Source organism: Sorex araneus, chromosome 4 (genome assembly GCF_027595985.1).
Source record: "Sorex araneus isolate mSorAra2 chromosome 4, mSorAra2.pri, whole genome shotgun sequence".
Lineage (NCBI taxonomy): Eukaryota > Metazoa > Chordata > Mammalia > Eulipotyphla > Soricidae > Sorex > Sorex araneus.
Window position 1 is genome coordinate 24,916,742 of NC_073305.1, and position 13,426 is coordinate 24,930,167.

General features: G+C 44.4%; 1 protein-coding gene across 2 annotated transcripts in view; it reads left to right on the plus strand.

Moving 5' to 3' along the window:
- RARB (retinoic acid receptor beta) overlaps window positions 1-13,426 on the plus strand; it is a 429,787-nt gene that overhangs the window by 274,952 nt on the left and 141,409 nt on the right. For both annotated transcript variants that reach the window (XM_012931688.2, XM_004603833.3), the window contains exon 2: window positions 7,269-7,417. In XM_012931688.2, coding sequence (XP_012787142.1) covers window positions 7,269-7,417 — 149 coding nt within the window. The remainder of the gene's footprint in view (window positions 1-7,268; window positions 7,418-13,426) is intronic.

Consider the following 13,426-nt stretch of genomic DNA (forward strand, 5'->3'; position numbering starts at 1 on the left):
GTAAACAGCCTCTCAGTTGAAGTCTGTCACAGCAGTTCCATTCAAAATGCCAACTTTGGACCCGTGTGTGTAGCCAGTTCAGGGAAGAAAAGTGCAGAATTTGAGGGCTAGTATTAGAAGTTCTGAGAGCACTTTGACGGAGTTAGTTCATGCCTGGTAAATCTTTTTGTAATATTGGGTTATTATCACTTCTGTTTTGGACATCTGTTTCTTAATTCATTTCCCTCGCGCCCTAGAAGCTCATATACATCCATCTATACACACACACACACACACACACACACACACACACACACATACATATATATATATATACATGAGCGATAGCACAGCAAGTAGGGCATTAGCCTTGCATGCAGCCAACTGGGGTTCGATTCCTCCGTCCTCCTTGGAGAGTCTGGCAAGCTACCAAGAATATCCTGCCCGCACGGCAGAGCCTGGCAAGCTATCTGTGGTGTATTTGATATGCCAAAAACAGTAACAAGTGTCACAATGGAGACGTTACTGGTGCCCGCTCGAGAAAATCGATGAACAGTGGGACAAGAGTACAACAGTGCTATGTGTATATATATATATGTATATATATATACACACATATATATACACACTAATATATATCATTATGTATGATATATGAATGGGATTAATATAAAGTGAATTCCTAAGTATATACATATATGACATGTTCACACATTTACACAAATATGTATGTATGCATCCAGTGATTCATTCTTATGGAATCGTATTAATCCATTTAAGAAAAACAAAAGAAAGTAATGACCCTTTATCATAGTTGGAAAACTACTCCTTAAAAGGCAACACTTTGCCTGGAAATGGTGGCACATGTATGGCACATGCAAGGCCCTGAGTTTGATCCCCAGCATCACAGGGCCCCATGAACACTGACGGGGTAGCTCCTCTTAGACGCTGTTTATAGCAGATGTCAACCCCACCTCACCCCCAGGAATTCTGATGCTGGTTTCTGCTCTGGACCCCATTCTTCTTTTTTTTTTTTTTTTTTTTTTTTTTGCTTTTTGGGTCACACCATTCCTGGCAGTGCTCAGGGGTCTATATGGGATGCTGGAATCGAACCTGGGTCGGCTGCGTGCAAGGCAAACGCCCTACCCACTGTGCTATCGCTCCAGCCCCTGGACCCCATTCTTAGGAGTACTGGTTTCAAGGTCAATAAAACAAGTAATGACATTTCTGTCTTCGAGATGGTTCCAGCTTGGCTTTCCTCGGTGAAAGCATCTTTATGTACAGAGCTGGGAAGTTTTCAAATAAGGGCTAGAAGCTTCTTGTCTGCCTAGGCTGAGTTCGTCTCCTTTTGGCTGAGCACAGCTGAGAGGAGCCCCCTCAGTGCCTCTGGTGCTGACTCTGCTCTGGGCAGGGGCCCGTGGTGCCAGGAACCCATCTTGCCGGAGGAGCAGAAGTTCCTCTCTGACTTGCCCATTCCCTGACGAAGCAAGGCAGCCCATCTGCCCAGCAGCTTGGATGCCGCCGTGGCGGCGGCTGTGTGTCGGGGATGCGATCGGCCAACAGAACGGAATTTAAGTCAATAAGTCAGCATGGAAATAAATAAAAACACGGGAGGCAAAAGGCAGATCTGAATTATTCCTTAAAGGCTGCTTCCCCAAACTGAAATCACATCAGGACGGCTGGAGTACAGTTGTTTTATTGAATGACACAAGCCTCTTTTCCCCCTGGGAAGTCTAAAAACTGCTTTTTGGGGCCTGCCTGAGATCGCTGAATGAGCTAATACAGGACGCATTGTCTGCTGAGCCTGCAGAGTGTTCGAGCAAAAATTTTATCATTCCATAGACTGATTGTGCTAGCCTGGAATAAGGAAGAAAATGTTTGAGGCCTCTCAAGGGCATTTGATGAATCTAACTCTAATTTAAAGGGACTAATAGATTATTGATTTCAACCGGATGACTGAGCAGATCAATGGCCAACCTACCTTAAACACCAAAGTAACCAGTGAAAGGGGCAACACATCCACTGTCCCTCCCTTGTCTTCCACTGTCTTTCTGCAGGGGGAAGGCAAAAGTGAAAGAGGAACACTTTATAAATTCTGCCGAGGCTTTATTTATTTTTTTTCTTTTGCATTAACAAAAGGCCAGAGGTTGCATTAAAGTACCAATCTGCTTTTGTACTGATGACGTATCCTGGTTGTAATTTCAGAACTTGTTTCTGCCAGTTTGCTCAAGACTGGCGCGGAGATTTTGACTGCCCCACAGAGATTGCCTTACCCTTTGCCTTTGTATTATTCTGTCTAGTCTACCACACAAAGGAAACAGAGGACCATAACTGATCGATTTTAAGTGCCGTTTGAACATATAGAGTGAGTCAAATATTCTTTACTACCGGTGGGAACAGTTTTCTGAAGATACCTTTTGGTCCTATCTAAAGTTCTTTCTGTTTATGTTTGTGTGGGAGGTGATAATGACATTTCTAGGATTTCAATTACAAGCCACAGTAAAAGGACTCAATTCATTCTTCAAACAGCTTGGTCACCTCCTCTTGGAAGACTCCCTTGATTTGCCCTAGAGCAAATCAAACTTACGGCCCTTTCTGTCATTATAGTCACAAGAGGCTCCCATCAGTTTTATTTGACTGACTGCCCCTTTTCATAAAAACAATTTCTCAGTATCTCTCTAAAAATATGACTTCTTTAAGAGAACAGAAATCCTCCCACCCCCTCCAGTTGCTTGCAAGGCTACTACTGCCCCCTGGATGGGTCCAGTGTGCCTCTCCTTGCCCCTCTTCCCCAAGTGGTATTCTCTTTAGGAATTTCTGCTGTAGTGTATCAGTGATTCTCAAATTGCTGCAGTCGCTGGGAAATATCTATCTATCTATCTTATCTAATTTTAAATATTAATGTCTAATTCCCATTCCCAGACATTCTGACATGGTAAGTCTGAGCTATAATATGTCCATTTGGATGTTAAAAAGCGTCTCCCATAGTTCTAAGACACAGTCAAGTTGGAGAATCATTGTATAACATTCTGATTGTTGGGTTACTCTCTATTAGCGTAGACTTGTCAAGACTACTGGATTATATCCCGCACCATCCATAGTATATGACACAATGCCCGGCATGTGAAAAAAGCACTTGTATCCATGAATATCCATTGTCCTATGGGAAAGTTCAGAGCACGGCTTGTGGAATCACCACAGCCTTAATAAAAGTCCAGCGCTCTCACTATTGATTGCTTACAATGGAACATTTTCATTCATGGCAACCATTTAGCAAAAGCCTTCTGCATTCATTCGTTTGTTATAAATGACTCTCCTCCACGGACAAAGGCTTTAACCAACTTTTGTCAAATAATTTGGGATCTTGAAGGCCTCCTGCCTTTTTTGTGCGTGTGTTCTGCCCCCAGGTTCTCGGGGATTAAGTTGCTCACCATTCTGTGTCCTCTGGCGGGGAGAAGGACAGGCTGGACTTCCTTCAGTCCACAGACTTCTAGTGGCATATTTAGGGAAATCACCACCCACTTCTCAAATTCAGGGCATAGTTTTAACAGCTGAATCCAGCCCGAACAGAATTCTATTTACAGCTTTCCTAGACAAGCCAGATTAGCTGTTCTACATGAAGGAGTAGAACATGAAAACACCCACCCCACTGCCCGCCCCCCCAGCTCCAGGTCCCCAGTGCATACACCACTGGCTCTGTGGAGAGCACAATGCCAGATTGATCATGGTGCCGATGACAGAGCTCAGCCAGAGTCGTGGAAACGGTTGGGTAGAAGTTGTGACAGACGACGCAGACAAATAGAAACGGTCGGGGGGGGAGTGTGGAGAAGGGCTTATGTCACGGCACATTGGTGGCAGGAGTGCAAATTGCCACCGCCTTTCTAGAACTCATTGATTTTTGTCAACATGGATGAAAAAAACCAATCAACCAATAAATAACTCTAGCTTTTGGACGAATCATTCTACTTTGGAGAATTTATCCTAAGGAAATAGAGATGTGCTGGAGATTAGCTATGAAGATACTCATCCTCATGGAATGTTTTTCAGGGAGGGAAAAAAAATATTTATTGACAAGGAAGTAAACTCATGACATAAGAAGTTAAACAAAGTCCTAAACAGAATCTAGAGTATAATTCCACTGTTGTAAACAAACCGACCAGAAACGTTTCCCTGCAGAGAAAAGTGGTCTGGAGAGATATATGCTTAGACGATGCCGGCGCTTTCCTCCGAGGAAGAGGATTGTGGCTGCTGCTCTGTGTGTTTATTTTCTTAGACTTTAGCAAAGGGCAATATATTATTTTGGACTTTTAACAAGTACCACTCTCTGGTTGATGTCATGATTACTCATTTGCTTTCAGCGAAGCTGATCGGCTTCGCGTGAGACAGACTGCTTTGCATTTACAACTTGATTGCCAATAGGATAAGCTGCAGTGCCTGTTCAGTTGTCAACCTCTCTGTGGAACAGTTTGCCACCACTGTGTCACACTGTCCAGAGGAAGCGCTCCGTTGTCCCAGAAACCTAAGCTCTACCCAGCAAAGACTGTAATAGATGTCTCTGTTATGCCCAGGAATTCATTCCAAGATTCTCCTGTTGTACCAAAATACTATAATTACAGAAGAGTCTATTCCAAAGAGTAATGAATCACGTTTTGTAAAGGAAGCAAGCGGATGGCTTCTAATTTTATCCTTTTGCAACTGAGAGGGGCACTCTGCTTAGAGTGTGTGACCAGAGTGATAGTGTAGCGGATAGGGTGCTTGCCTTGCATGCAGCCAACCCGGGTTTGATCCCCAGTATCCCATATGGTCCCCTGAGCACTGCTAGGAGTGATCCCTGAGAAATACCAGTTATGACCCCAAAACAAAACCTTATAAAGCAAACACACATGCACACACACACACACACACTCGACCTGGAACGTAGTTGTTAAGGATATAAGAGGATTCCGTAACTCCTGGAACCCCAAACGCAGGAATGATATAGGTGAAACGTAAAATTGTCCAGAAACTTTTCAACAGTACACCCTATTTGCCATTTTATAGGAAATAAAATAATGGGAAACAGCAGAGGGAACTTGCTCATTCTGTCATTACAAGTCCAGTATGTCAGAAGCACCATAAAAAACACATTTCTGAGGTCACTGGCTGAAGGCCTGGGACACAGATCCAGGCACATGCATTGCGAGTTCTTCAGGGAGCAGACATGGTCAGTGCACTAGTTGGTCAGTGGCCTGAGAGCTCGGCCTATTCAAGAAAGGGGATTTAGAGACCCCGCGAATTCAGCCATATTATTAAAGGACCCTCTCTCATAAACTTGACTTTGATCTCTTTCCTGACCAGTGGAGGCTTTGGTTAGGAAAGTAAGATGAATTGATTCTTAGCTGATTCTTTGTTTCCTAATTCACTCTGGAGTGATGCAGAGGCAGTTGTGAAGCAGTTGTGAAGGTCTTCCCAGTGTTATTACCGTTACTGTAATTACTGGGGCTAGAGCGATAGCACAGAGGTTGGGCGTTTGCCTTTCACAAGGCCGACCCGAGTTCGATTCCTCCGCCCCTCTCAGAGAGCCCAGCAAGCTACCGAGAGTATCGAGCCCACTCGGCAGAGCCTGGCAAGCTACCTGTGCATATTGGATATGCCAAAAACAGTAACAATAAGTCTCTCAATGAGAGACGTTACTGGTGCCCGCTCGAACAAATCGATGAGCAACGGGATGACAGTGTAATTATTATTATTGGTGGAGGTCCATAAGTGGCTTATGACAAAGGTCTACCTACCCCTGTCCCCCTCACCACACGACTCCTTTGGGCAATTCCTTCATTTGTTTTGAGGACTGGAGCAATAGCACAGCAGGTAGGGCATTTGCCTTGCACGCGGCCGACCCAGGTTCAATTCCTCCATCCCTCTCGGAGAGCCCAGCAAGCTACCGAGAGAGAGTATCCCTGCCTGCACAGCAGAGCCTGGCAAGCTACCCATGGCATATTCGATATACCAGAAGCAGTAACAAGTCTCACAATGGGGACGTTACTGGTGCCCACTCGAGCAAATCAATGAACAATGGGATGACAGTGCTACAGAGCTACAGTTTTGAGGACGTTGACTTTTGGTTAAGTGAACAAGTCAAATGTGTCATTTCAGAGACTCAGTGAGTTCGAAACAAGGGGAGACCGAAGAGTATAGCAAGGCTGGGATGGCAGATGGGATCTGAATCTGTATTGGCTCTACCACCGACTGCCCTCTTCATCTTGAGCGAAATCTACATTCCTCTGAGTTTGCGCTCTCTCTCTCTCTCTCTCTCTCTCTCTCTCTCTCTCTCTCTCTCTCTTTCTCTCTCTCTCTCCTTTTCCCTCTCTCTCACTCTCACTCTCACTCTCACTCTCGCTCTCTCCTCTCTCTTTCTCTCTTTCTCTTTGTCACTCTGTCTTCTCTCTCGTCTCTCCCCTCCTCTCTTTCTCCCTCCCCTCTTTTTTTCTGCCCCTCTTCCTCTCCCCTTTCTCCCCCTTCTCTTCTTCTTGCTTTCTTTTATGGTTTTGTTTTTTGTTTTTGGCCATGCTCGGGGCTTACTCCTGGCTCTGTGCTCAGGGATCATTCCTGGCAAGCCTCAGGGAACCTTATGTGGTGCCAGAGATCGAAACCCAGGTCAGCCGCATGCAAGACATGCACCTTCGCTGTACTACCTCTCTGGCTTCTTTGGTTTCTCTTGTGGGTAAAATAATCCCAAACTGTTTTCTCACCATGCTAGAGTGCATTTTTTATTTTATTTTGGGTTTTGGTCATGCCTGACTATAGTGAGGACTTATTCTTGGCTCTGTGCTCAGGTGTCTCTCCTGGTGCACTGGGGAGGGGGGACTCGACACAGGGGCAGTGGTGGATGGTGGATGGGACATGTGCTGCCAGAGACTGTGTTGTTAAGGATATAAGAGGATTCTGTAACTCCTGGAACCCCAAATGCAGGAGTGAGGTGGAGATGCTGGTGCGACGCAGACTCGGAGGGTGAGCAATACCTCTTTATTGAATTAAGACCTAGAACCCAGGTGGGCCTCGGGCAAAGCCAGCAGTGCTCTACCCACTGTACTGTCACTGCAGCCCCTGGGTTGCGTCTTAAGATAAGAGACCCAGGCGACAGTGCAGACTGTAGAGTCCCACATCCCAGCGGTGGTCCCACCACTCTGCCAGAAATGACAGATGTGCTAGTGTTGGGGCTGAATATGGGACAAAGGCCGCGAATGACGGATGATAAAGCAATGAACTGAAAGACAATTTTTTCTCTTTCGTTGCCCCTCTCCCCGTTGCAGCCATTGAAACGCAGAGCACCAGCTCGGAGGAACTCGTCCCGAGCCCTCCTTCGCCACTTCCTCCTCCGCGTGTCTACAAGCCGTGCTTCGTCTGCCAGGACAAATCATCGGGGTACCACTATGGGGTCAGCGCCTGCGAGGGGTGTAAGGTGAGTGCTGTGAGGTCATTCATCAGCTGCTCGTGAGAAGTGACGATCTTGTACCAGAAATGGGTTGCTTGGCCCTCTGCAATGATCATAGTGTGGTGTGCAGGGTTGTATTTGATGGTTTCTCATTTCTTCCTTTGATCTCATTGGTTTAAAATCTAGAAATTTCTGCTAGTGACTGCTGGGGCCAAATGTTCTGGGGCCTTCAGGGACACCCCTCTATCCCCCCCAAAATAGTTTTTTTTTTTTTTTTTTTTGCTTTTTTTGGGTCACACCCAGCGATGCTCAGGGATTACTCCTGGCTTTGCACTCAGGAATTGCTCCTGGCACTGCTTGGGGGACCATATGGGATGCCGGGGATCGAACCCGGGTTGGCCGCGTGCAAGGCAAACGCCCTACCCGCTGTGCTATCGCTCCGGCCCCCAAAATAGTTTTTTTCAGGTAATAAGAGCCTTTGAAAGTCCTGAAGCGCCTCATTCTGTTTCTCTTGAAGACATGCTGTCTAGTGTCTTTGTAGTTTTATTTTATTTTTAAATATGACTGACAATCCATTGAATCAACTGGCAGAGAATCCAAGGTTGAAATTGGAATTTATCTTCTAGCTGTTTCCTCAGCCCGGTGGCCTTTGAATTACAGTTTGATTTTCAGCCTGTGGGGACTTGCTACCGTGTGTGTCATAAATTCAGGGGGGCTGGATTTCAAATGCTAGCCTACCGAGCAGTGGAGGTTGAACATGTGTCAGAAAGGAAATGGCTGCTTTGAATCAAGCTAGACAATTGTTATCAAGTCCAGTATGTTTAATTGAGTGAAAACACTTTTTTTTTTATAAAAAAAAAGAAAGAAAGAAAAAACATAAAGCAAGACTTCATACGTGAATTCTGCTCACCCACAGAGAATTTCTCAAAGGAAGTATGACTGTCTTGTGCCAGCCTTCCCTAGATATACAACTTACTTAAGTTCTTCCTGGAGAGTTGTTCAGAGCTGTTTATATCTATATTGCATGATTCATTGGTAGTTGTAAACACAGTGGATATTATTGCGGGTGCTCCCTGCAGTTTGGATTTGGCTTCTCAGAGTTAGCACCAAATGTCATGGTATGTATTGCTTAAGCCCTGATGCATGGCAAATCATCCCAAAATTGAATGGAGTAAAACAACCTTTTCTTTAGTGTAAGATACTCTAGGTCAGTTCTTTAGATCAGGCTTCCTCTGATGGCTTTCTGGTCTTCTCTCTACTCCACTGTCTCCAGTGAGTTCCCCTGGAAATGCTGCCTATTAGTGGGGGAGGGGTCCTCTGAATCCTTTCAATGGTCTCTTGTTCCCTTTGGGCTGGCTTATTTCCAGAGGAAGGGGTGCAAAGGAGAGTCCATGGATAAAAATCTCCAAAGACTTGGGTTTGCACATGCCACACTGTCCCTTCTGCCGCAATAGATTGTTCGAACCAAGCCATAGGGTCAGTTCATACTCAAGCAGGATCAGAAACTCAACTTATTTTGGGGTGGGGAGCTCCTAACAGGGCAAAGGGGCTAGGTGATGACCAGACAACCAGGTAGGAGGGGACATTGTGCTCAGACCCAGCAGTGTGGAGGCCGCCAGGGTCATACCTGATGAGGCTCTGGGTACTACGTCTTGCCAGGGATAGAACTTGGGTCCTTATGCATGCAGAGCTTATGCCCTTGACCTGACCACTGAGCTTACTTCGAGGCCCCTAAACTCAACTTCTTTTTGTTTCTTTTTTGGACCATACCCTGGCAGTGTTCAGGGCTTGCTCCTGGCTCTGTGCTCAGAAATCACTTCTGATGGTGTTCAAGGACCGTGTGTGATGCTAAGGATCATATTGAGGTTAGCCATGTGTAAGGGAAGGGTCTTACCTCCTATATTATCTCTACAGCCTATGAACTAAATTTAATGCATGGAACTGCAAAGTCACTTCGTAAGAGATGAGGATACAGGACAAGGGAATTTGATTTTTTTTGGTTTACAATCTCCCACATGCCTTGTGTAGGAACACAAAATGGACAGGGACCCCAGCTTTATTCCTGGTACCTTTTATTCCTTGTCTTAGATGCTTCAAGATGTTTGTTTAACCAAGGCATAAATGATTTCTCAAACCCCTCAAGTAGTCACGTGAGTTTTCCCTTTTACTTACTTATTTTGGTTTGGGGGCCATACCCAGCCATGCTTCAAGATTATTCCTTACTCAGGACTGCTCAGAAACCACTCCCAGTGGTACTCACGGGGACCGTATGGGATACCAGGAATTGAAACTAGGTCAGTCATGTGCAAGGCATGTGCTTTACCCACTATACTATTTCTGACCCATTTTTCTTCTTTTCAAAACATTGGAATAAATATGTTCTTTTTCATGGGAAGGCCAGTTCGGGGAAATTCCTGAAAGTCTTGGACATGTCTTTTTGCCTCAGCACTGACGTTGCTTTGTTTTCAAGGAATGTCCTTTCCTTCAGGGCCTTCAGAGAGACCATGGGGGAAGGTCAGCATGGCAAGCAGGCGACAGCCCACTACAAAGCAACACTTCCGTGCATCTCATTATTTTCTCCCCTTGCTGTGCCTCCTGAAACTTAGTCTGAGATTTGGAAAGTTCCTGCTGAAATATCCATTCACTTCGTCCATGTGTTGTGTAACGTATTAATAAATGAATCGGGGTTTTTTTTATCAAAATATTTATTTTGAAAGTTAAATGAAAGGACACGCGTTCATTTCTGACAACTTTTAAGTCATCTCCTCTTTGGAGATCTTAATGAGGTGATGTTGTAACGCAGCCTACCTGCTCCCATTATGTCCCGGGAAAAGAAATGATCCAGCGTGTCTCTTCTCGTGGCAGATTCCAGATCCTCCATATTCAGCTGTTTCACAATCTGTACAGCACAAACTGTTTTAGTCAGCTCTTAGCCTGCTACTTCCCTGACCTTTTGTTTTACTCTGGGATTCTGACTCTTTTTAGGAAAAACCCCAACACAAACAGAACCCATACTAGCACAAGCCACTTTGATAAACTCAGTCAAGGGGCCCAGAGTCGTGTTCTGGAATGTCTTATGAACAAACCTTAAGTCCAGTGAGGCCAGAGAGGCTCAATCTGAGAATGTTTGTAGTATGGATGGGCCCCTCCGAGCAGGGACTGACTGCTTTTCCTTCTAGTTCTTGGAAAAGGAAACAGCCTGCATTTTGCTTACTTAGAGAAGCAATAGAATGAACAGAGCAGAAAACACAAAAAAGGCAAAAGTTCTGATGTATCATCCAAAGAATATAAAAAATAACTTAAAAATGTAACTTTAGGGGCTGGAGCAATAGCACAATGGGTAGGGTGTTTGCCTTGCATGCGGCCGACCCAGGTTCAATTCCCAGCATCCCATATGGTCCCCTGAGCACCACCAGGAGTAATTCCTGAGTGCAAAGCCAGGAGTAACCTCTGTGCATCACTGGGTCTGACCCAAAAAGAAAAAAAATGTAATTTTAACTATTATTTGCCTTTTAAAGATTTAGCCATACAATGCAGCATCTGGGGGTACCAAAAATAGGAAATTGAAATAACAATTGTTCAATGTGAGAGAGAAAAACAAGCAAAGAAACCAACCCTGTTGAACTTATTTTTTCTCTGAGTCTTGTGGGCCTTTGAGCAGAGTGGGTTCAGGACTCTGATTTCCCTTTCATCCAGAAGGACATGTCTCACACAGAGTTGACTCTGCCCATAGGGCAGATTCCACATCTGGGGAATCAACCAGCTGTGGCTCTTCATGGACGTGGGTATCTACTGTGGGTTGAACACATGATATAAAACCTTGGGTAGAAAACAGTCTGTATATTTTTGCCAAGCCAATCTGTGGTATTCTAGCGATAGCTGTATATGAGTGCACTCTTTCGTTGTACTTTATATTGTGTACTGATTTTGACCTGCTTTTTATTTTTTCCTATTTGAGTATGGAGCAGGACAAGAGGGCAAGAGTGCTGGGGGTCATTCCTGGAGGTGTCAGAGGACAGGGCTTGACCAGGAAGCAAACCCAAGGTGGGCACATGCAGTGAGCCACTTCCCTGCCCTTTAGTTCATAGTCTTGTGTCAGGAATGAATCCAGGGCTTCATACACAAGAGATATGTGATTGACCACAGAGTTATATCCTTGACCTTGGGAGATTTTCCTAGGGGTGCTCTGGGAGCCACATGGTTCCAAGGATAGAACCAGAGCATAACAACTATTTTAATACATCCATGCATAACAACTATTTTATCCACTGTACCAGCTCACTGGCCCCTTAACCACTTCTTATATTCAAAAATCTTTCCTGAGTAAACTTTAAATAACAGCTTAATTTTGTGCCATTGGCATAATGGGTATTGATTATTTCATCATTTATTGAATGTATCTCCTGTTGTTCAATTAGGCTATTTCCAAAGTTTCTTATAATTACTTAATAGACAGCATTTAGGTATATCAGCTCTGTTACACTTCCTTAGAATACATTTAGTAGAATTTTAAAGTCAACCACTTTGTACTTTTTTTTAGGTTCTTCATACAAATAGTCAAAATGCCCTTCAAAAAAAAAGGTATTATCAACTAGTCTATAAAAAGGAACAACTTATTGGAGACCATTTAGAATTTACTCCCTGTGATAATAAGACAATAAATCAAAAACAAACTTCTCTTTTCTGGAATTCTGCCTGTAATTTGGCTGCTTGAAATAGGTGCCATGTACGATGCATTTTGGATGAATTGGATTCCTTGGTTGATCCAAACAAGCAAGTTCAGCCTTAGACTGAGATCATTCCTATGGTCTGGAGACTTTTTCTCTAAAGTCAAACTCCTAAGTAAAATATTTTTGTACTTGTATTTGGGGGGCCACATCCACACCTGCTCAGGGTTTACTCATGCCTCTGAGTTCGGGGATCACTCTCTGATGGGGCTTGGAGACCTTGTGTTGTATTGGGGAATCAGTCCTGGGTCTGCTGCATGCAAGGCAAGCATCTTAACCCCCGTAATTATCTCTCAAGCCCCACTTGGTTTGTATCTTTAAAAAGCAGTGTCTGGGTCAGAGGGATAATCCAGGGATTAAGGCTTTTCCTCTCATCCTGGTGACCCTGGTTTGAATCCCCGCTACCATATATGGTCTCCCAAATATGGCTGAGGAACACTTCTGACCATAGAGCCAGGAATAGATCCTGAGCATATTGGGTGTGGATCGAAAGCAAATAAAATAATGCTTAAGGTGATCTCTGCTTATAAAGTACAGTGGGACCCTTCTTTGGGAGAAGAGATTTTGTGTCTTCTAAGAGACCAGATGGCAGTCTCAGACTTCAGTGAGCGAGTGGGACATTCTAGGAATGTTCACTGGCTCCTGTGTTGCTCCAGCATCACCATGGCAGCAAAGCTTGGGCACATGAGGTGGGTGCCGTGCACGGGGGATTTCCAACTGAATGATGGCAAATTGGTGGACGTGGAGCAAGGGGTTGGGGTTGGCAGGGAAAAAACGGTCCACAAAATGAACATGTGGTGTGGTTAGCCCAGGGGGTTTTACAATATACAGAAAGAAAGCAGACTGTCACATGTTGAAGAAGCAGTCTTGTGGCTCACAGCTAGAATGGAGGCACACTTTTGACCTCCAGCATATTGTGCATCTTCATTTTTGGCAGCTTTCAAAGAGTCCAGAGTGATACTACCGTGCTTTGAATCCTGGCTAAGCCATCACCTGCTAGCTTTCTGACAAGTATCTTTAATGCCCTCTTTTCTCAGATGGAACAAATAGAGATCACATTGCCTATCTCATAATAATCACTATGGGCATAGAATGAGTTATTAAAAAGCATACAGAATAATATCTAGTACATAGTACATGATATGTGTGTATGTGCTTAGTTCTTGTTTGCATTAACTTACTAACGTGATTTATGTACACATTGTTGTAATGTCAGCTATAATCCTAACTTTTTTTTTTGCATGTTCTTACTGCAGTTCTCCATTCCTTTATACTAAAATAAACACTGTCTCTTTTTTTCGAGACTTAG